The sequence below is a fragment of the Boleophthalmus pectinirostris genome, unplaced genomic scaffold (assembly GCF_026225935.1).
Source record: "Boleophthalmus pectinirostris isolate CB_2022bp ecotype Guang Dong unplaced genomic scaffold, ASM2622593v1 HiC_scaffold_16, whole genome shotgun sequence".
Lineage (NCBI taxonomy): Eukaryota > Metazoa > Chordata > Actinopteri > Gobiiformes > Gobiidae > Boleophthalmus > Boleophthalmus pectinirostris.
In genome coordinates, this window is record NW_026571095.1 from 21,918,825 (window position 1) to 21,942,966 (window position 24,142).

General features: G+C 36.6%; 1 protein-coding gene across 1 annotated transcript; it reads left to right on the top strand.

Annotated features, from left to right (window-relative positions):
- The first annotated feature begins 36 nt into the window (after positions 1-36).
- Positions 37-23,839, top strand: myom1a (myomesin 1a (skelemin)). The gene is made up of 37 exons (XM_055152133.1): positions 37-60; positions 795-1,019; positions 3,943-4,080; positions 5,222-5,408; positions 6,082-6,239; positions 6,550-6,642; positions 6,766-6,854; positions 6,927-6,971; positions 7,447-7,608; positions 7,931-8,092; positions 9,464-9,605; positions 9,851-10,050; positions 10,707-10,763; positions 10,835-10,959; positions 11,541-11,724; positions 12,392-12,566; positions 12,853-12,974; positions 14,050-14,246; positions 14,549-14,675; positions 14,884-15,068; positions 15,519-15,633; positions 15,756-15,912; positions 16,698-16,804; positions 18,101-18,145; positions 18,270-18,406; positions 18,496-18,640; positions 19,243-19,302; positions 19,647-19,714; positions 19,793-19,918; positions 21,055-21,142; positions 21,380-21,418; positions 21,534-21,639; positions 22,162-22,325; positions 22,936-22,972; positions 23,186-23,208; positions 23,323-23,378; positions 23,461-23,839. The coding sequence occupies exons 2-37, from the start codon at positions 820-822 to the stop codon at positions 23,719-23,721; spliced, it is 4,482 nt and encodes a 1,493-aa protein (XP_055008108.1). The 5' UTR covers positions 37-60; positions 795-819; the 3' UTR covers positions 23,722-23,839.
- Positions 23,840-24,142: the final 303 nt, after the last annotated feature.

A 24,142-nucleotide genomic window follows, 5' to 3' on the forward strand; every position in this document is an offset into this window, starting at 1 on the left:
ACCTGTTTTTGCTACTTTTGGATTAGCATTTTCGACCTTTAGAGGTGGATTTCATTCGTGGTAAGTAATATTCATAATGTGTTTAATTTATATGAACTGTTAAAATTGTCATTGTGTTTGGTGTAATAATCATCTGAACGCAGAAGGCCTTGAGGCCTAGTTGATCTGGTTTCTTATAACAACATCCTAAAAGCTGGAGCTTTTAATCCATAATTCACTGGGCTTTGGGGTTTGAAACTCCTTCACACTAACGTCACATAACCTTTACTTTGTCTACTGTGTCCTTGTCTCTGTGTCACCGACTAAATGAAGAACAGCCAATGCTTTTCATTGTGGGAAGCAAGTGTCTCTATTTATTATTGGACAGATTGCTTTCATAGTCCATCTGCATAGTGCTTATGCTTCTGTAGTGTGTGTTACATGTTCTCCGAGGTACAAGGGATAAAAATACAATGTCATTGTGTCTTGGACATAAGCAGGTTGATAGTTGTCTTTAGTCACAATTAAACAACACCTGTTGTTTACAAATGGGAACAACATTTCATTGTTGGTATAAAAACATGTGAGTCGACTATATCCAGCGCAGATAAAAGTCTTCCATGTTCTCTTACAGTGATGCTGCTTCTTCATTTAACACAGTAGAAATAATACCATTTCACCTAATTCCCAAGATTCACCTCCTTTGAAATATAACCTCTAAACATCATCTCTAATAGCTAATACCTCCATCACCTGACCAAACTAACCAACTTAACGCCAAAACAACCCTTTACCTTAATCAGATTGATTTTCAGAGCTGACAAAGTAAAGTTTTAAAAGATGGCGGAGAAGTCAGTAGAGGTTCGTGTGAAAAAGAGAAAACAGCAGCATCGTGTCCAGCTGCATCAGCAGCATCAGGAGCATCAGGAGCAGAGGCAGCAGCATTATGAGAGCAGCTTTTACCGGAGCTCCAAGTCCTCTGTTAGCAAGCAATCATTCGCGTCTTACAGCGCCAGCCAGACAAGCGAAAGCCTGGAGTGGTAAGAAAACAAAATACTTATCATGGGACAGCTCTGTGTTTGAAAAGATGTTTTGATGTACCACTACATAACTTGGTATAACATTAAGACCAGTGGTATTTTTTTTTCACATCTTTGAATTAGATGATGTGTTGATTTCAAACTATATGACTATATATACTCTCTATATAACTCTCTATATAACACTATAAAAATGTATCCCAACTTATGATCCACAAATGTTGAACCTTACATTGATTGTTTGGGATTGGCTCCACAAACTTGCCAAATTAATCTTTAAGTCATTAAAGTTTTGGGGGGTTGAATAATGACACCACATTCTGCAACTATTTTGAAAAATGAAATTCAGTTTAGTTAATTTATACTGACAGAGAAGATGTTGCTCTTTGTGCTAGTTTTTATTTCATATGGATAGGTGCAGTAATTACAGATATTTTAACCACAAACAAGGAGAAACAGCTATAATTTGACAGTTAAACAGTACTTTCCATCAAAGAATTCTAACCTGTCCTCAAGCTCAGTTCTATAATTTATAGTATAACCACTGCCTCAAATATCTCTCCCAGAATAGAACTGTATATAAATACATTTCACCTGACTCACCATGGTCATGTTATGCTTGATTTGTGTAGCATCAAGTCTTTCAAATACTCAGTTGTGTATAATGTATTTTGTACTGAAGTGGAGTGACGTGTGCAAAAGGTTGAAGGGACCGACCTATTTTTATTTGTTTTCATTCTGTCCTTGCTGTCATTGTTGGCCATCTATATACATACAATACTGTGTTACATTCAAAGATTTGGGAAAGGTGATCTAAAAATAGACCAGTGATGTACTAAAGACAAATGCATTTTAGCTAAAAGTGGGCAAATATCTTTATAGGTGCACTATGTAACTGTACTTTTCTGATGAGGGGTCCACCATGTCCGCTTGTTTCTGCAGAGATGCTTTTGTTTGCCTGTAATGTTATATCATTTATTAAATTACAGGTGTTTTTATTTCTCAACAATATTTACATTCTTACTATGAGCAGGGTGACCTCTCCACTAATCTGATCTGGAACTTTGCCCTGTGCTATCACCTGCTTGCCTCCATGGAGATTTAATGCTATATTGTGGAACATTCCAGGCAAAACATTCTATGGAGACATCTCTAAGGAGGCAACTTTAATCAGTTAATGAAAAAAACAATACAAATTATTTTCTTCCAATCTAATTTAATGTTTAATGTAATGATTCTTAAACTAACTGCATAGCGCTAGGTGTACTAGATGTTTACCTTTTGTGAGACAGACCCAGTTAGCACAGCCTGAGTCTCCTAATATTTACATTTTGTCCAGAAATGCATCAAATCAAAAACAGTTGAATGTTTTTGCACAGTATTGTATTTATATTATGTTATATAGACATTATGTTGTTATTGTTTCACTTACTGTTATGTTTTGTTTGTCTGTCCATCTGTTTACATGTATTTGTGTGTCCATTTCCATATTCTAGTTTTTTGTTCATCTTTCTCTGTAACACATGTCAACATGAGGCCTTTGTCCTTCAGGTGCCAGGGGTTAGTCCATGTAGGAAACAGGGAGAGCTTTCTAAACCGGGGCAGAAAGAGTTATGTGAGACACGCTGTCAGTGGTATTTATGGACCGCGGGGTTATTTCTGTCACAGTAGGCCTGAGGATCTGTGTAAGGCTAGTGTAAAGCTACTGTATTGGGCTAATGGAGTCATAATGGGATCTTTATTTGTAGGAAAACAAGATGTGATTTGGATAAACAAAGCAGTATCCATCTGCAGATATGTTATTGTCTTGATTAGTCTTTGTTATATTTTCGTTAGATATTGAATACTGCATTTCACTCATATTATACAGCTCTACTTTTTTAGAAATATGTCTCCATTCTACCGCGGTGCTGTTGTATATGTCTTGTCCACAGTGTTACCAAACAACATAAAAATATTGTTTTTCTTGCTTCATTTTTCTTTAATTTTTACACAGTGATTGACACCACAAAGTAAGTCATGACACTTACGCCTTGATAACTTTCTTTTACTTTGTTACACCTGTGACTTTTAAATTTGCTGAACTAAAAGTTTCTTCAAAATGAGCTGAACCTGACTCAGCTGTACCTCTTTGACACCACAGTCCTGGCGTCTGCTATTCCTGATCTTCTTTTTTTACCACAGTAAAACACAGTAACTTAATGTTTGAAATCTTTATGACCGTTTAGAAATTCCACAGCACAGATTTGTTTTATTCATGGATTTCAGCTTCCTGTTATATGGTGCAATTTTGAGGATGGTTGACAATTCAAAAGATATAAAATTTAGTTTTGAATTGTTAATTGCAGTCGGAACAGTTCTAACTTTTCATCATTCTGAAACCCATAACCCAGAAAGTTAAGTAGCATTTTTTAGGTCGCCACACAATATTGTAATACACATTAAATTACCACAACTGCATCAACATTTGGACTGAATCCTGAACTAAACCTGGTCCAGACTGGATTAAACCTGGACTAGAGCATCTTCATAGCTTTAAATAATATTATGCCTACCTTCCTACTTTCTATGCATGTGGTAATTTTAGTCATTTTAAATATTTATTAAATTACACTGAGACAATAATATAAATTTGATGTCATTAAATTGTTTAGATTCAACACATAGTACTCTATAGAATTATTAAAGTAATCATGTAACTTACTTAGACCTTAAATTGGTAATATTGAGAACCAGTCTGAAAGTCAAGATTTGGCAGACAAGCTATTACTTCTTATGTATATCTTATGCATATCCTATATCTATCCTTCTATCCTCTATCCTAGTTCAGCAGGAGCAGCAAATATGGATTACTGGTACTCTGTTAATATGTTTTGTCCTGCCCTGTGCCCTATCCTTGTTCTAACTACTGTTGTCGCACCAGCCTGAAGAGCTTCCTGAAGACCAAGGGGGAGGAGGTGGTGAGACTGAGCCCGTTACCTAAAAGAGCCCAGCGCGCCTATCTGGCAATGGACACAGACAAAGAGATCATCGGCTACGTGGTGCCACTATTCAGAGCCAAGTGAGTGGTGGAGACCAGGTCTAAACCAGGACTACCCAAGATCTAAATAAGGACTGAAACAAGACTAAATTATGGTGCCCCTATTCAGAACTAAAGTAAGTGTAGAAGAAACCCAGGCTAAACCCGGACTAAACCAGGACTAAAAAAGGTCTAATCAAGGACTAAACCAGAATTATAACTCAGAACTACCCCAGGTCTAAACCAGGCTCAAATGAAGACTAAACTACATGGTGTCCCTATTCAGAGCCAAGTGAGTGGATAAGAAACCAGGTCTAAACAAGGTCTAATCCAGGACTATACCTCATGTCAAAATCAAGACTAAAACAGGAGTAAACAAGGTCAGAGTCAAGTGAGTGGGTAAGAAACCAGGTTTAAACCAGGACTACAACTAAATCAGGACAATAAACAGTGACTACAACATGGGGACCCTAGTCAGAGCCAAGTGAGTGATGGATAAACAGATTTACCCCAGAACTATACCAGGTTTAAACTAAGTCTAAACTAACTACACAGACAAGGAGGTCTGTGCCATTATTCAGAAATCAGAAAATTCAGAAAGTTTTAAAACTGGTCTAAACTAGGTTTAAACCAAGACTAAGTAAGGACTAAACCTGGTTTAAACAAACTACACAGACAATAACGTCACCGAATATGTGGTGCTCTAGTTCAGAGCCAAATAAATGGGAAAGAAACAAGGTCTAAACAAGGTCTAAACAAGGACTATAACCCAAAACTCAACCAGGTCTCAAATAAATCTAAACTGGGTCTGAACAAGAACTAAACCAGGACTATACCCCAAGATTGTCCTAAGATTGAACCTGATCTACAAGAACAACTAGACAAACCAGGAGGCCATAGTCTCCATAGTGCTTCTTTTCAAGTGAGTGGACAAGCAGTCAGATCTATACTGGGTCCAAACAAGGCCTAAACCAAGACTAAAATCCAGAACTAAACCAGGTCTAAACCAGACTAAACAAGAACTATACACCTGACAATATTAGACAATGGGGAACTAAACAGAAGCTAAATGTTGATTAGCCTTTGGGTGACTTCAGTCAGAATAAATGAAGGACCACTGAGTTTCTCAGATTATGACGCATCATTACCATTGATCCAGACTAAAAGGAGTTTGTTTTTCCAGTCATGAAGTGGTCCGTGGTCTGGTAGAGGGCCGCGAGGAAGGGCGGGTGGAGGAGGGCATACAGTACGTGGCCATGAGGAACCTGTTCACGCGGGAGGCTCGGGAGGCCATGGAGATTAAGGTGGAGAAGAAGAGCCACTCCAGACACGTCAGAGAGTCTGCCGAACGGGTTGAGCTTGGAAAGACGGTAAATATTTATATTGTTCTAAAGTATGGGAAGAGGGATAATTTTACTTGGAATATTACATGTTTCTACCCCTGTCATCACTATTACATTTATTGTGAATCAAAACCTATGTAAAAACTCAAAAGTAAAAGCTTGTGAAAGTACATCATATCATAAAAAGTGTACTTCAGTAAAATATACACTTTATAATTTTTTTATATTTTACTAAAATGGCACTGACTTCAGGACTGGAATTGTTTCTCAAACATTAGTACAGAATCTCCTTCACGTGGCCTGCAGATTCTTCTGTATTTGCTGAATATGAGTCAGTTTAATCCCTGTTTTGTCTATTTTTGGGTCAATTCATGTATAGAACTAGGAATACCAGTTCCTATACCACAATAATAATAATCCCTCAATTGTCCAGTTATGTTCCATAGTGGTCTATGGGCATATTCTGGTATATGTGGACTTATTCTAATACAGCTGAAGAACATCACATCCTAAAGCTATTCAGGAAACGTTCATTTCTGTCCTTTGAGTGAGACTTTTTTAGTATTTATACTTGTTTAAATGAGTATCTAGTTTCTGTACTTAATATAGAATTGATTAATATCTGATTTTCAGCAGTTTTGACAACCCTATGTTAGAGCTGGTTTCATCTTGTGTCTAACTTCTTTTGTTTTTGGTTCAGCTGGAAGAGTGGTCTGAGTTTCGAAAGAAGATGAACCCGGACAGCCTGACACACTCTCCTGAATTCATAGTGAAGCCCCGTGGACAGACTGTTTGGGAGGGCAATTCGGTCAAATTGCTCTGCACTGTGGCTGGATGGCCCAAGCCCAGGATCGCTTGGTGAGAACAACACATTTGGGCTTACTTTGACTGATTGATTTTCTAAACATACACAACACAGACTTTTAATAAGTCCACACAAAAAAACACAAAAGTAGCCAAATTTATTCTTGCGAAGTCTGAACCCACAACAACATGCTTTTGTTGACAGAGAATTGTCTCTTGATTAAAAAAACAACTCAAGCATATCATTGACATGACTGAATTAAAAATTCAATTAATTGCTGAGCTCTACTGACATATTATACATAATTTCCATGGTACTACAAAACATATCAGCATCTTATTTACGCATATAACTGATTTCTAGGTATAAAAATAACGTCCTGATTGATGCTAAGGCCCACCCTGAGAAGTACACCGTTGAGAGCAACTACAACATGCACTCCTTGGAGATCAAGAAGTAGGTAATCTTAAACTTAAGAGCTTACAACTCAAACCTGTTATAAAGATGTCATATACCTTATTATTTGTGATGATGTAAATGAGGTGTAATTTATTCAGTGTTTCCTTGGCATATTTTCAGCTGTGACTTCTATGACACCGCTCGGTATCACGTCTCCGCTCTCAACATTAAGGGAGAAGTTTCTTCTGTTGCAACGATTGTTGTCAAACGTAGGTGTTTTATTCAAATGATCCTTAAGATTTCTTTGGGAAGCTGATGTAGTGATGACTGTTTTGCCACAGGGTTCCAGGAGGGTGATGAAGCAGGTCCCCTTGATCCCAAACCACGTAAGTGCTCTAAGCATTTTGAGTTTGAACAGATTTCAACTGCAAAATTAACTTTAAGTGTTTTGTAAAACCAACAATAGTAAATGTAAGATTCCTATTTTGTACTTAATAGCGATTTCTTGCAATTATCTTGACTTACTACACTGGCTATTTTCTATGTACCATAAACAATAAGTTAAAATAAGCTGTAATTCATAAACTCCCTGTAGAGGCTAGCTATAGTTTTAGCCATAGCTGTCCTTGGGCAACAAGCAATCTGTGCCAGTGGCCTCCCCAAAACACCAGAAATTTCTCACTGACACTTAACATTCATACATGCAGTTTACATGTACATATACGCTGTGCCTCATACCACACCTACAGCTAATCGTCATTTGGTATAACCTTGTTGCCAAAATACAAAGTAGTATACAATAGCAAAACCCTCTGAGCTACCTAACAAACACTAAACTCTTTTTATTGTGTCCTGTTGTAGATGGTTACAGCGCTGAACACGGTGTCACCTTTAACACCACCATTATTGATAAGTTTGAAGTGGCTTTTGGTCGTGAGGGCGAGACCCTGAGTCTGGGCTGCACTGTCATTGTTTACCCCACAGTGAAGAAATACCAGCCTGAAATCATCTGGTACAGAGACTGTAAGTACTCATCAAATTATGCTCATTTTTGGATTTTAGTCTATGAGATTAAGGGCAGTTGGCAGTATTTATTAAGTTTCAAGAAATATATAGAAGAAAATGTGTCAATCCAGTGATGTATTTTATTGACAATGTTCATTATGCTGCTATTTATTCAGCCACACCAAAACATTTACATATTAACATTGTACTATCCTCATTTCATTTAAACAGCCCGATCCTATAGATGTGATGCCATTTGAATTTGCCATCAGTTGAAAATATTAAGGTATAACAGAGATTTTTAGGACTAATTGTGCCTTGTTGTGATTGCCCTCCTCAGCTGTGCCCCTGAAACCCTCTAAGTGGGTGCACACTCACTGGTCTGGAGAGAGAGCCACTCTGACTCTGGTTCATCTGAACAAAGAGGATGAGGGCCTGTACACTCTGCGCGTCAACACCAAGTCTGGATTTGACTCCTACTCCGCCTACGTGTTTGTCAGAGGTACAGCATGTTCTTATAATAGATGTAGTGCTGATAAAAGCATGCACAAAGCCAATCCTTCTGTTAGGTACTGCTGAACAAGGTCCTAGCTCAAGATCTGGGCATGGGTCCCTAGAGCCCACTGCAACTGACAGGTTTCCACAGTGGCACTAGTTGGAAGATGGGTCAAAAAAAAGGACAACCTTTAATGGAGCAGTAAAGTTCAATAATAAATTCAAACTACAAAAAGAAAAATAAATGGCAAGTATACTCTAATTAATTTAGTTAACAAACATTATGTTATCTCTTTTAAATTCTAATTATTTAAATCACTGAATGGTTCAAATGCATGGAAACTAATTACATGTTTTTACATGTTTACATGACAGAAGACCTGAATTGCTTGAATAAATAAAGAGTAGTAAAATCAGGGGAAATGCTGCAAATGTATTACTCTCAGGATTAGCCTGAAGGAATTAATAGCATTTGTGGTGTTGTTGGAAACTGAAGTGGTATAGAAAAGCCTGTATTAATTAGCATTTGTACTTAGTAAAGTTGACTTTTGATGCAAAGTAAAGCACGAAGAATATTTGGTTTCATATGCCTTTAAGCAGACTTCTGAAGGTGTTATAATTTATTTGTGGTAGGTTGCCACTACTATCTGTCTCAATGCCTGTGATAACACATACAGTGCAACACCACTTTTTTAACATCACATTTACAGATAAGTTACCACTCTATACTAGTAATATGGTACAAAGTCATCTGACGCAAATAGCCACACTGCCCTCTCAAAGACTGTAGTTGACAGTGGGTCAAAATGAAATCAGATATGTCGTGAGCAAAGTCCTATATTTAGACACATGACTTCTTCACTTTGCCTGTTCGTATCCACCTCCACTAACACTGATGTGTTTTATATTCTAAAAGTCAAATTAGCCATAATACCTGTTGGATATTTGTATATTTTTGTGTGTGAGGGGGGCTGGGTGTTTGGAGTGGAAAGTGCTATTGAATTAAAATCTGATCTAAATCAGACAGAGGGATTGGTAAATTGTAATGCTAGACCTTTAAAGTTATTCTTAATATTTTAATGTTAATATTAGAGGAGTGATTGTCAGACTTTTATCACCAAGTGCCAACTATGGTAGTATTTTCAAGAACTAACCCAAAATAAGACTTAAATGTGGATTAAATTGATTCCCAAGATTTTTTGTTTACTCCAGAGACATTTGCGTATGAACTTGTGAGGTGCAACTGAAAGGCACCAGTACCACAGTTTGAGAAACTGTGATCTAGAGGACAGCTGACAGTTACATGTAATTGTTAAAATGAAGTGTATCTGATCTCTTCTGCCCCTCTCCCCACTGTATGCATGCTCTGTGTGTGCAGATGCGGAGGTGGACGTTGAGGGAGTCCCCGTGGCTCCTCTGGATGTCCGCTGTCAGGATGTGAACAAGGATTATGTGGTGGTGACCTGGAAACAGCCGGCTGTGGAGGGCAGCAGTGCCATCCTTGGATACTTCATTGACAGGTTTATTTTACACTCTACTTTAGACATATTCTGTTTGAATGCATAATATTGTGCGCTAGAATAATAATAATTAGATTTGTCTGTTACACAGTGCACCTTTAAGTAATTTTATATTTCTATGGTAAGATATGCTACTTGAGTATACTGGTCTCATGGAGATAAACAGATCTAATCAAGACAGAATATATTGTTCCTTTCAGTCCTACAATGGTTAAGTATTTACCAAGCTTTCTCTCTATGTGTAGGTGTGAAGCGGGTACTCTGCATTGGGCACAGTGTAATGACATCCCAGTGAAGTATGCCCGGTACCCTGTGACCGGGCTGGTGGAGGGGCGCTCGTACCAGTTCAGGGTGCGGGCGCTGAACAAGGCCGGAGTGAGTCGTCCGTCTAGAGTCTCTGAAACTGTGGTGGCTATGGACCCCTCCGACAGGGCACGCCTCAGAGGTCAGACTTCAAGGGAAAGGACTTCTAACGGAATCACTAGTTAGATGTCTGTCTATTCCCTTTTCAAGCCCTAAACAGTACTGAAAAGTTTGTTTTTAAAACTTTCTTTAGTGTTATGTTGATTATCATAAAAAATAAGATGAATATGATTGATATCCATGTTCCAAATTATTAAGGAAACATTTTATTAGTTTAATAGTAATATGTTTTGACTTACCCCTTCTTTCTATCACCATCCACAATTTTATCATAGCAGATTTCATTTCATATGTATTATTGGTACGACTATAGTAACTACACTTTAATTAGCCTAATTAAAGCTTGAAGAAATTAATAATTAATAATGAGCAGTTTTTTTAAAAAATGGTTCAGGCTTAGTAACTACTTAATTAATACCCTAACTCTAACTCCTAGCCTCTTGATTAGGCTTCTTTCTTGTTGAGAAGAATGTGAATTTAATCTAATAATTTAATACTAATGATCTTTCAAAATTCTTAGTTTCTAAAATTGTATAATCTGTAAGTAATTGTGTAGAGATGGGTGTACACTGAAAGCATGAGGAAATAAATTTTGGGCGATGTACCTTTTAAATGTCAGTGAGTAATTCCATAATGAAATACCCAGTGGCACTTTCTGATTTTGTCTCTCTTTGACAGCTGGCCCGTTGGCTCCTTGGACTGGAATGATCAAATTTACAGAGGAAGATTCCACTGGTAATATCTGTTTTCATGTAGTTTTGTGACATTTTATACTTGACCTTTCCTGTTCATAGAATACACTTTAGCCGGTGTGGTCCCTGGTGAACCCACTGATGTTGTTGTTACCGAAGCAACGAAGAGTTATGTGGTTTTGGCCTGGAAACCTCCGGCACAGAGAGGTCACGAAGGGGTCGTGTACTACATTGAGAAGGTACGAAACTATTAATATATCTCTCCTCAACTGAATCAACTTCCTAGAGTTTTCTTTGGATGAGCGCTACATGAACACAAGTCACGGCCTGATCAACCGTGGCTGGGTCGTCGGGGGTGTGGGTGTCTGATGCTGAAAGACCCGAAACACCCAATGACCTCAGGTTACACTGATGACGTGCTCAGGTGCATCTCTAGAAGATGTATTTAAGAACTGGAATGTATTTATGGCAATATTTTGTCAAAGTGTTATGCTTTTTTATCATATTGATCAAATGATATGGCATGATAATTTTGCAATACTGTGTTGAAAGTTAACATTTTCAGCGGCATTATTTCCCATGATCTAAAAAAAGACTTATGCATTTATTTATTATCCATAGGATCTATTAAAATCTGTGGGAATGATTACAATGCTACCTATTAACTTAATTTGTGCATTTATTATATTTGCATTTCAAAAAACCAAGACCAACAATTTTGCAATTGTTGAAATATCACATCTACAACATTTTTACCATTCTTTGTGTCTATGTATGTGTCCAGCCTCAAATCTTCACTCTTCTTTGTCCCTTGTTGCAGTGTATCTCAGGCACAGACTCTTGGCAGAGGGTGAACACTGGGATGCCTGTGAAGTCTCCACGCTTCGCTCTGTTTGACCTGGCCGAGGGAAACTCCTACAGCTTCAGAGTGCGCTGCTGTAACTCTGCAGGCACCAGCGAGGCCTCCCAGCCCACTGCAGAGACCACTGTGGGGGACAAGATGGGTATGGTTTGCATTGTCTATTTGTTTAGCTTATTGGACAGCACTATGAAATGGAGGTGAAAAGTGGGAAGAAGCATTCAGCATTGTTGTTGACAGCGATCAGTCTCACACTGAGGCCACAGAGCCTGGCATTTGTGTGGTGTGCAATCCCCAGTGCCAAAGCTAATATCAAAACTAGGTATTCATTTGAGCAAGTATTCAACACAAAAAAATAATATTCAAATTTGAACAGAAAAGTTGATTTTGAGGTTTAACAGAAGAAATATAAGACTTCATGGTAAGATAAAGGACAATTATTTTGTATATAAAAATTTAATTTTATTACTGAATATGGAGCAATTTTTATCTTAATTTTGATATCGTAATTGGTATTAAGTAATGAGTGAATTTCGAGTTTGAAATGTTCTGATAACTCTAATATGTTGCAAAATTATAATAAGGTAAATAATTAATAATGCTTGTGCATAACAGCTTTGTAATACTTTCATCTGAAAGTTCACATATCACTGTGGTTTGTTCACCATAGAATGACAGAGGCTTTTTTCTTCGACATGATTTCAGTCTCTACACTTCCAACAGTTGCCATGATGTAGAAATAATATTTTCATAACTTTTCATTGCCTGTTTCCTAATATAAAAGTACTTGTTGTCTTTTTTTCTGTATACAGACCTGCCCTCAGCTCCAGGAGTCCCAGTGGCCATCCGAAACACCAGTACCTCTGTGGTTCTGTCCTGGTCTGGGTCCAAAGATGTGAAGCACCTGGCTGGATACTACATCGAGTGCAGTGTGGTGGGCACCGAGGAGTGGCTGCCCTGTAACAACAAACCTGTCAAACAAACCAGGTATTTTCACACAAGATGAAAGGTTGATAATTTAACAACAATCTAAGAATGAATTGCAAAGAAAATTGATAAAATATTTGCTGAAAAGCATATATGTTGGTGAAAGCTAAAAATATGTTAAGATTTTTGCACACCCTAACCTAGAAGAATAGTCGGTATCACTCAAGATAAATAGATATACAATTTATTTATAATACCTAAAGTACTTTTGAAAATGTATATTTCAAAGATCAGTTGCAGCTACCTCCCAAATTAAATAAATATATATATTTTTTCTCTCTCTCAGGTTTGTGTGCCATGGACTTATTCCTGGTGCTAACTACGTGTTCAGAGTGAAGGCGGTGAATGCTGCAGGTTACAGTCAGGTCACAGCCAACTCAGAGGCTGTAGTTGTCCTGGACGCTGTGGGTAAGTATCTATCGGCCTACAAGTCAGTGTGCTTCTCTGTTTCACCCTAACATGCATGAGGATTCTAACATTGGAATATTTAATGCACATGTTATTTACATATGTAATACGCCATCCTTTCTACAGCTATCACATTATAGGTCATTTATCAGGTATTTTCAAATTAATCTCTTCATCATGAAAACTACAGTAATCATAAACTGTATTCCTTTTTTATTGCACATTTTTGTTTTATATCAATTATATATTTAATCTGTCCATGTCCATACATGTTAATATGAACTTGGCTCTCTTAACCAACATCATTCATTCGTAACAGTTGTACTCACTTCACTTGCCTGGTTGTGCTTTTCATAATTATGTAGGTACCAACATCCATTTTCTCATACTCACACTTTGCCAACTGTAACAATTTAACAAAGGTTTTCCAACTGTAATATTATAAATATTTTTTTCTTGGTTGTGGGTTTGTTTTGCCAATAGATAATTCTCTAGCGGTACGCCTTGATGCATGGCCACGTTGAAGGTTAAGCATATTGTATAGTAAGAGCATGAACTTAACCAGCGATTCATCTGGCTTTGGATTTGACCATGGAGTAAGTATTTAAATGTTGACTCTAAATTTTGTTATTGCATGCATATTTTAAGGTGTAGTAATGTTGTGGCAAAGACAGCAAACTGTATTTTACTTTATATGTGAAATGATAACACAGTATTGTGATTGATGATTCCAGCCTTGGCCAGGGGATATTGCTGATTTTGTTCTTGTCACAATTACCACATTTAGTAGGAATGTGGTGTATGAATGACAAATTGATTTCCATGTCTCCGTGAGTTCACTCCAGGGCAGCTGTGACTAGATTAAAGGCTTAAATGAAAAATGTTAAGTGTCTTCAAGTTTGGTTAAAAATCAATATCTAATAATACTAGATTTTTTTTATAAAGCACTTTTCATTCAAAGAAATCTAAATGTATTATTATCATTAGACCAGAGGTGTAAGGTCAGTGAATTTAATTATTGAATACATATTTCTCTTTATTCATTTTAACACATAATTGGCTTGATTTATTACAGCCGTTCCTGGAAAGCCGAGTGGTGTGCGTGTGGTGGAGGCGGTGAAGGACTACATGGTTCTGACCTGGGACCCCCCAGCTCACAACGGAGGAGCCGACATCAGGGGGTATTTCATTGACTACAGGACAGTCAAAGGAAGTGCAGCCGGACAGTGGCACGAGATGAACCACCAGGCTGTGACCACTAACACCTTTAAAGTAGGTCCTATTTGTATTGCCAATAGCACTTACGTATAAACTATAGTGTAATTATGTGGGGCCTCTCCTGAAATGCTTTACTCATACAGACATACTCATCATGACATACAGTTCAGTTTATTTGCCAATTGCAGTATAAAACTACATTTAGAGCATAAAGTTGAATGAATTAAGCTAAGTTAGTAAGAAGAAATTTATCTTTAATTTCAAATCAAGGATTGTAACAGTTCAAACAAAGCTAGAAACAATAGTGGCTAGCTCCAAGATTGAGATTTTAATTAAAATTTTTATTTCTGTTTTAGGCTGAAAACCTGAAGGAGAACATTGTCTACCAGTTCCAAGTACGTGCGATGAACATGGCTGGAGTGAGCAAGGCATCTCTGCCCAGTGCAGCTCGGGAGTGCATGGAATGGACCATTACTGTCCCAGGTAATAAAAGCACTGCAAAATCATTTATACACAAAAAGGGATTCTAAATTGGTTTAAATGAATTTTAATCATCAATTGAGTAGTTTTGAGTAGTAGCTATTACATGTTATCCACTTGGAGTAAATCTAATGTACCAACAAAGGTAAGTTTATTATACTATAAAGGTATTAAATTGTGCCCTAAATCTTATGTTTGAAAATGTTTTTAGGTGTCCCCGTTGGCCTTCACGTGCTGGAGGTCCGGGACACGTCTGTGGTCGTGCTTTGGGAGCCTCCTCTGTTCGATGGTCGCAGTCCAGTGAATGGATACTACCTGGACCTGAAGGAGGTCTCAGCTGGAGAAGAGGGCTGGGTGGCTGCTCACGAAAAGGCCAACAAGAAGCTGTACATGAAGGCAAGAACTACACACTGACTTTTATATAATTCAAATATCGATTACATTTTCAAAAAACTAACCCAAAATAACACATTTATAACAGCAATGCTGTAGCATAAAACACATGTTTATGTTGCTCTTCTATTACACATTTATTTTTACATGTACCTGGTACCAAATTATTTTACTTACTTTATTGCTTTTTATTTGATTTGACCTTTTTTCAAGATTGTTTTATTGTATTGTCCAAGTAATAAATACTGTGGCTCAATAAAGTTTGCCTGAGTACACTCCTATGGTGATTTGGAACAAAGTAGTAAATTACATACAAATTCAAGATTTTCGTAACTATTTTTGTAATGTACACTAAGCTTGAGTGATAGGAAATATTACTTACAATGATGAGTTTAAGACAATTTGAAAAAATAAAATAAATGTAAACTTATCTAACATTTACTGTATTTTTAGGTTACTGGTTTGTCATCAGGTGTCTCTTACGTTTTCCGTGTCCGGGCTCAAAATCTCACTGGAGTTGGAAAGGCTTCTGCAAACCTGGGTCCAATCCTTGCCCAGACTCGTCCTGGTAAGTTTGATTCTTGCTTAATTTAGACTTGCGGGTGCAAAATGTTCAAATTACTTCTCAAATAAGAATAGTAATGATATTAAAGATTTTGTTAAGCTTCTTGTTTCCTCTCCCTTCTTCAGGCACTAAGGAGATCTATGTGGATGTGGACGATGATGGCATTATCTCTATGATCTTTGAATGCTCTGAAATGAACGAGGGATCTGAGTTTGTTTGGTCCAAAAACTATGAAGCCCTCACAGATACCTCTCGTCTCACTATTGTCACTGAGGGCGGCAAGTAAGTATCCAAGTCTATGGCCGTAACTTTGCTTACATTAAGTCTAATTATTCATTTTTGTTTGAGATGGGTCCCTGGGAAAGCATTTTAAGGTACAATCAAGGGTGTAATTTGATATTTTTGCTTTTTTATTAATCTATTCTTTGTTTAAATGTGTATTATGGAATTTTTTATGGAGTGTCTGACACGTACTCTTCTCCATTATTGCTTTGCCTAGAATATTCCACAATATGACCTTAGACTCCATGGAGACAAGCTGATGATCTCACTAACAATTCTGTTTTTTCACGGTATTTCTGAGCAAAAAAATAAAATAAAATAAAATAAATATATATATATATATATATATATATATATATATATATATATATATATATATATATATATATATATATATATATATATATATATATATATATATATTTATATTATTTATTGCCATACTGTGGAACATTACAGGCAAAGCAATAACTAATTTCCATGAGATAATAAGAAGCGGGCCTAGCACCAGAAAAGTTACATGTTGGACCTTTACTTGACTAGTTCGTGATATCTTAACCTCAACTTAAACATTTATTAGAAATTTTAGAACATTTTGGATAGATGAAAAAAAAAAATGTATTATTGTTAATTTTTGTCAATATCAGCTGTCTCTTATGTCCATGTAATCTGCAAGTGAAGAACCATCCAAATACTTCCCACATCAAACTGTTTAAGTAACTTATTTCTTTTCCAAACTTGTTCTCCCTCTCTGACTCATATTTGTATGTTGTCCTTTCCTACAGAACCAGGGCCATCTTTAACTCCCCCTCTCTGGATGATCTGGGCACTTACTCTTGTATGGTCACTAACACAGAGGGCATCTCCTCCAGCTACACCCTGACAGAGGAGGGTGAGTCAGCCTGCTATATGACGTCTAAGCCGGGGATGGGTATTGGTTCTAATATTGATTTCAGTCAATATTTGGGGTTTTTCATTTTTTGGCATTGGTCTGATAGCCAATATGTTTTTCTAAGTTGCTCTAAACTGTGTGCCAGTAAACCAATCCCAGTTTGTCCTCAGATTTGCATCAGATTTGCCTTTTAAATAACCTAGTGAGTCAAAAATGAAAATTAGAAAAACAAATAAGATAAAGATATAGCTGTGTGTTTTTCAAATAAAACAAATTATATCATTAGCATATCAGATAGAAACATTTTGCAAAAGTGAAAGTCAATTTACTGCAACTATTCATGGGTTTCAAAATCGCAATGGTGATCTGTTACTATAGCAATAATATTATATATTATTATATAATAAATATTGTATCATGTGAATGGAGAAAGGTCCATACAGAATTTTTGAATTTAAGCAGGAGTGATTTGACTGATACTTATTTATATTGATATCTGCAAATATTGTCCACAAAAGCAAGACAGATAGGATACTGGTAGAAAAAAATCAATATGAAACCATCTCTGGTCAAAGCCAGTGACACCTGATCTTGGTGTGTTTATATTTGGTTTGGATGACAGTGGTGCTAAAGGTGCTAAAGGTGCTAAAGGTGCCTGAGGGCCCTGTCTGTTGTTGTCATGTAACAGCTGCGTGAGTCTGACACCTGCCAGGCCAGTTTACACCTGTCAGGCCAGTTCAAGTCTGTCAGGGTCTGCGCAGAGATCACAGAGGAATAAAGTGTCAAACTGACTTATACATACAGGTGGACTATGTTTGGGGCATCATTCTAACAAATACTGTATATTGGAGCAAATGTTTTAGTGAAAATAATTGTTTTGATTATCCAAACTAGCAATAAATACTACTATATCAGATTTTTTTATGGATTTAAATGAATGCAATCACTGTGTTTATATTATGTAAACATTGTGAAACACACAGTCTGTAGTTGATCTGCACATTTATTACTGTATAATTGTTACATATATTTTATGTGATAGATCTGAAGTAACTGATTGGTAGTATTTGTTGTACTGTACTGTAATTCCTGATTCTATTTTACCAAATTAGATTTATGTTGTTGTATACTGAGATAAAATGAGCCTCCATTTTATCTTTTCCAGCCATACACACATATTCATACATAAAATATATATTAGTTCACACATAATTCATCCCTCATTGTCATCACTATTATAATTTCCTGATCTTCACACAGTACTTCAAAGTAAAATAAATGTTTTGTGTTTTACAGGTCTGAAACGTCTCCTAGATCTCAGCCATGAGCACAAATTCCCCGGTAAATAAATACTTTTTCTATTTAACTTTCTATGTACATGATGTAGATAATCAAATTTATATTATTATTATTATGAGAACCAGTAGAGAAATGTAATAAGTAAGTTTTGCTCATTTTCTCATAGTTATTCCCTTCAAAAATGAGATGTCGATGGAGCTGCTGGAGAAAGGCCGTGTGCGTTTCTGGTGCCAGGTGGAGAAGTGCACTTCGGCCTGTGATGTGGAGTATGCTTTCAACGATGCCATCATCACTCAGGGAAAGGTATCAACTCAACCACCTGCAGACCAGAACTCATTTATTCTTTGGCATGCACATGTTTTGCTAAAATATCTGTATTTTTATCATTACAGAAATATACTATGAATTTCGACAAGACTTCTGGCATCATTGAAATGTACATGGACTCTCTGGAGGTGACTGATGAGGGAACTTTCACTTTTAAACTGGTCGATGGCAAAGCTAAAGGCACAACCAGTCTGGTGCTGATTGGTGATGGTAAGAGCTAAATGATAACATTCTATTTGTTGCAATAACACAGTAATTGAAAGTCTAAAAGGTACATATAAGTATATGTTTTCAAATTATTAATTTACTTGAAGTTTTATTTTCAAAAGTATACTACTTCTTTAAAAACAACATGGGTTACATACTCACAGACTACAAGGTTCTTAACATGAGTCTGCAGTGGCTAGTAGTAGTAGAAGTATTCATTGTATTTATTGTGTTAAAACATATTTGCATTTTATATTTGTTCTAGACATTTGTAATCCTACCCTTTAAGCGTAATACAGTATTTTCACAGTACAAGTGTTTTATCTCTGTTCTAATGTAGTTTTGTGGATCTTTACGTTGCAGTTAATTACTGTGTCCATTGGATGGCAGTAGAGATCTACTTTCCATTGAATGTGTTTTTTCATTTCATTCATGCTTTTTTCAGCTTATCCTGCAATGAGTCATACTGTACAACTGATACTGATCATTCACCATTCACTTGAACTAAACTTTCCTAAACAGTGAATGGACTTTTTTGTGTTGAGATAAATATTTTCACTTATATCATAAAGAATACAACATTAATTTAATTTTCCTTCTTACAGAATTCAGGGAGCTGCAGAAGAAATCAGAGTTTGAAAGAGCAGAATGGGTCAGGAAACAAGGTAAGACTCAAAATTGTTTACAGATGTTTTAGGCTGTGTAAAAGTTGAAAGCAAAAGAATTTTAATGACTCTGCCATGGTTATTCACAAGCCAGTGTAGCACTTTGATGCTTGAAAACAAAGCATTGGCATTTATATAAATCATTACAAGTAATAATATATTTAACATTAATAAAAAATTATGTAATTAACCTAATATGATGTGATGGTTATGTATTTCATTCTGTATTTTCGATACATATTGAATTATACTGCATATTTCTGGTGTATGAGTGGGGTTAAAAGCTCTGTGTGTTGCACTTATTGAAAGTAAATAATATTTCAATTTGATTTTGTTACCCACAGGTCCTCACTTTGTGGAGTACCTTGGCTTTGCTGTTACTTCTGCCTGCGACGTGCTGTTGAAATGCAAGGTAAAAACACCAACTCAAAAGAGTTTTAATGAATTCAGGTATTAGAAATTCTATTCATACTTTTTTTTTCTCTCTCAGATTGGAAACATTAAGCCTGAGACTGAAATCATTTGGTCCAAGGACAGTATTGAGATTGCGGAGGATGATGAGGAGGCTGCGCAGATTGAGATGAAGGACGGCAATCTGTCGTTTAACATCGGAAAGGTCAGACAGTTGAGACTGTTTAAGTGGGAGCAGTTCTTATGAGGAGCCATAGATCAAAGGCTAAAGGCAGTGCTTCTCATGCAGTGTGCTTTCTTCATCCTCACCTGCCCATGTCACTCTGCCCACACCTCTCTGACGCAGAAAAAACATCTGAATAATACAGAGAAATAAATAAATAAGTAAATAAATGAATAATGACACACGTAAAGACGTAGAGGCAAGTGTGTCGTTTCATATTGAAATTTAAATTCAGTTCTATCATGTGTACAGGTGTAAGTTAATACATTTGTATATTGTGAAAATGAATTGTACAATATTTTTAATAGTACATGTCAAAGTTAAATGCATGTGTTATTTATAATTACTGCACACTATTTCAATTGTGCCTCTGCCACTTGGCTAGGACACTTGTGAAAGATATTTTTAATCTTAATGAGTTTTTCTCAGTTAGAATGAGGATTGAATGAAAAATTAAGATTAAAGTATTTTCTGTGCCAAAATATTTCATTTAAATTTTAGCTTTCACTTCTTGAGTTCATTCAGTAATATTTTGGACTATAATTATTAAAATCAGCATAACAATAAATCATAAATATGTATATAGTGTATTACTGTCTACTAAATGAAATCCAAACTAAACAACATACATTAAATAATTTAACCTTACAATATTCAAATGTATCCACTTGTACACATAAACAGGGGGTGTTGGCACAAAAGCACGCTCATCGCAATAACTGCTTATCTGTCTAATTCACAGTGGGTTAATAAGCAAGAAAAACTCAAAGAGAAAGAGAAAGAGAAAGAAAAGCCTCGCCCAAAGCCTGCTGCAGAGGAAGTCTCCAATGGACCAAGACCCAAAGTCTGGACCCAAACATGCTTCCATAAGTTCATCATTTGTCCCTGTCTCTTGTTTGTCTCTCATGTCTGTGTCCATTCAAACGCCTGCATCATCCCAGGCAAGGGGAAAGCTTTGCCTTTTCTGCATAGCGGGTTTCTATATGGCTCCTGTCCTATTATGTCTGTTTATATGTTCCTGTATATACAATTTTCAGTTTACATTTTTTCCTCTAGCTGCAAAAGGGGACCCACTAATGTGCCTTTAACACTAAATTTGGTGTTATGGTAAATTTTAGATCAGCAAGAAGGACGCTGGAATTTACGATGTGTTCCTGAGAGATGAAAGAGGCAAAGACAAGAGCGTCTTTAACCTGACAGACGCAGGTAAACACTCTGGCCTTGGGTAAGCTGGTTTTCTCATGTCAGTTTTTTTTTATTCTTCAACAGTGTATCTTCTACATCTTCTTCCCACACACTTCATTATTTAAAGCCATCTCTTACAAAATTAGTTTTCCTTTCTAGAAGCTCTACCTATACATCTTTCCTGCCCTTTGTACAATTTCATTCCTGCATTCATCTTACCTATATCTTACTTACACTTATTTTTATGACTTTTTGTAGGTTACCAAGCAGTTATGAATGAGCTGTTCAGAGTTATTGGTATGTATTTATTTAATCTTTTGTTGACAATATATGTTACTAAGATATTGCTTTCTTTTCATTTTAAATTAACAAATTTGTCTACCCAGTTCTAATGGTGTTTTTCTTCTTACAGCCAACTCCTCTACTGAAATCCAAATTACTAGCACTGAGCATGGCCTGATCCTTCATTCAAATGTCACATATTATAATGAGGACCTGCGTGTCGGATGGCTGCACAAGTACGTATTTTCACATATAGGCTCAGGTATGATGACTTTGAGGATAAACTGTTATTTTGCAGTTATATCCCACCAATTAATCTTAACGTTTGGAACCATGGTTACAATATTATGACTAACCTGTTAACTTAGACCGTGGTAACTTTATCTCACTAATATATAAGAATCTGCTGTTAATGCACTGTAATAACGTTTTAATCAAATCGAGTTTGAGTTGTTTCAAATTGTCAATGATCAGCTTGGGTCTTATTAATCAAGAACTCTACAGTTAGTCAGAAAAAAAAAAGTTTTTTGTTTTCAGACAGAAAAAGATTAAATTGGATTTTTGGCAAAACTAAACTGACTCATTCATCAAATTAATGTTAAAATACATTTTTATTTGTTTTTTTGTGATCAATCTGAAGGAAAGAAACTTTGCTTTACCTTATATTATTGCATATGCAGTTTTGAACAGAGCTAACTTGTTCTCTTTGACATAATTACTTTGTGGCGCACTTTTTCTGACCCTGTTTGTCCCTGTAGAGATGCTAAGATTGCGGCTTCAGAGAGAGTGAAGTCCGGAGTGACTGGAGAGCAGCTCTGGCTCCAGATCAATGAGCCCACAGAGAAAGACAAGGGCAAATACACCATGGACATCTTCGACGGCAAAGACGGAGTCAAGAGAGTATTCGATCTGAGCGGCAAAGGTCGGTTCAATCACTGGTGGTCATGAAATTCAAGCAGAACAAAGGCTGCAAGAATTTTGAAAAGCAAAAATATATATAATATAATATTTTTTCTGATAAGTAATGCAGTTGTGATGATATTTGTGATAGTTGTTTAAAATCAAAATCCATTCATAGTGCATGTTTCAAAGAGGCACTATGTGGAAAAAAAAAAAAGAGGTGACGCCACCAAACCAAATATTACTGACAATAAAAACTGTGGGATATTTTCAGGTAAACCAATAAAGACAAGCAGATGGAGGCCACAAGAAAAATTACATTGTGCACCTTTAAACATGTCCAGGAGCATTAACATGTAAGATAAGCTACAGAGTTAGTTGTTCGTAATTGGGAAGCAATTTTGTTGGTTGCAAAGGACATGGTATTACTTAAATAGCTGTAACAGCAGTTTGGTTATTGCAACCAAGTTGTGATGAGCAAACCTGACCTAAACTTGAACCATGAATGTGTTTATTTGTGTTATCCAATGCCTCTTGCTCAACAGACAAAAACCTATATTTAAAGTTTACATTTTTGTTTACAAATGTACTTTTATTTTGTACTTATTAGAACTTCTTTTCAATTATTTCAGCCTGGGAAGAGGCGTTTGAGGAGTTCCAGAGGCTGAAGTAAGTATAGATTTATTTATTGTACATAGAATTGGTTTTTGCACAAAGAGGATGTTTGCACAAGAAAGTAATATTCATCATAGTTTTAAAATAGTCCAATGCTGAGAACTGTGGAACTTCTGCCCACCCCAATTCATTTCCTGATATTGTCGTTGTTAACTGAGATCAGATTTTCTGGTGATTCTTACACAATGTGTCTGTTTCCTTCCACAGGGCTGCAGCGATTGCAGAGAGAAGTAAGTGAGAGTTCATTATAGTGTGTCTAGAGATGGTCTCATTGGAAATGACATATTGCTTTTGTGACCATAAAACAAACACTGACTTTGCCTGCCTTTGTCCTCTCTGTTTAGATCGTGCTCGTGTTGTTGGAGGGTTGCCAGATGTTGTTGCTATTCAGGAGGGCAAGGTAACTGATTATAGTTATTACACATTTACTAAGCAAAGTTGTGTGTAGTAAATACAGTTAATAACACCTTTTATTCTCACAGTCCCTGAATCTGACTGGCAATGTGTGGGGCGAGCCGGCACCGGAGGTGAGCTGGACAAAGAACGACAAAGAGCTGGTGTCTGATGATCGCTACAAACTCAAGTTTGAGCATGGAAAGTTCGCCTCCATCACCATCGCTGCTGTGACGACGACTGACTCCGGCAAATACGCCCTTGTGGTTAAGAACAAGTACGGCACAGAGGCGGGCGAGTTCACGGTCAGTGTGTACAACCCGGAAGAAGAGGAGAGCAAGAAAGACTAAAGATCATAGTGTCATGTATCTATGGTAACCAGAGAATGAGAGACTGAGCTTTCTCTAAAGCATTTACCTGGCACACGCCAGTGCTCAGACCAGTCTGAATAAACAAACAAACACAGTACGCACTGCTTTCCTCATTCTTTCATGTGCTGGGCTAAAGGGCTTTGGGCAGAGCTTGTCAAGATTAAACTCATGTGATAAAGTGCTCTGTGGTCTGTAGTACTCACAGTAACTATGTAATGTAAGTTAAAGGAAATGTTTTTTCTGTGATAAATTTTTGTTTCTAACCAAAGGCCAATAAACCCCATGCAATACTGTGCAAACTACTTTCCTTATACCAAAACAGCACGTTGCATAGATACATTTCTTGTTTATGTTGTCTAAAATAAAGGAACATTGGGCTCATCGGGTTGCTTTGTCTGAA

Bases quoted from the DNA above. Each gene is read 5' to 3' on its own strand.
- myom1a (XM_055152133.1), top strand. From the start codon at position 820: ATGGCGGAGAAGTCAGTAGAGGTTCGTGTGAAAAAGAGAAAACAGCAG. The intron at 18,641-19,242 runs GTAAGAGCTAAA...TCCTTCTTACAG, and splicing joins TCTGGTGCTGATTGGTGATG to AATTCAGGGAGCTGCAGAAG. The intron at 23,379-23,460 runs GTAACTGATTAT...TTATTCTCACAG, and splicing joins TTGCTATTCAGGAGGGCAAG to TCCCTGAATCTGACTGGCAA.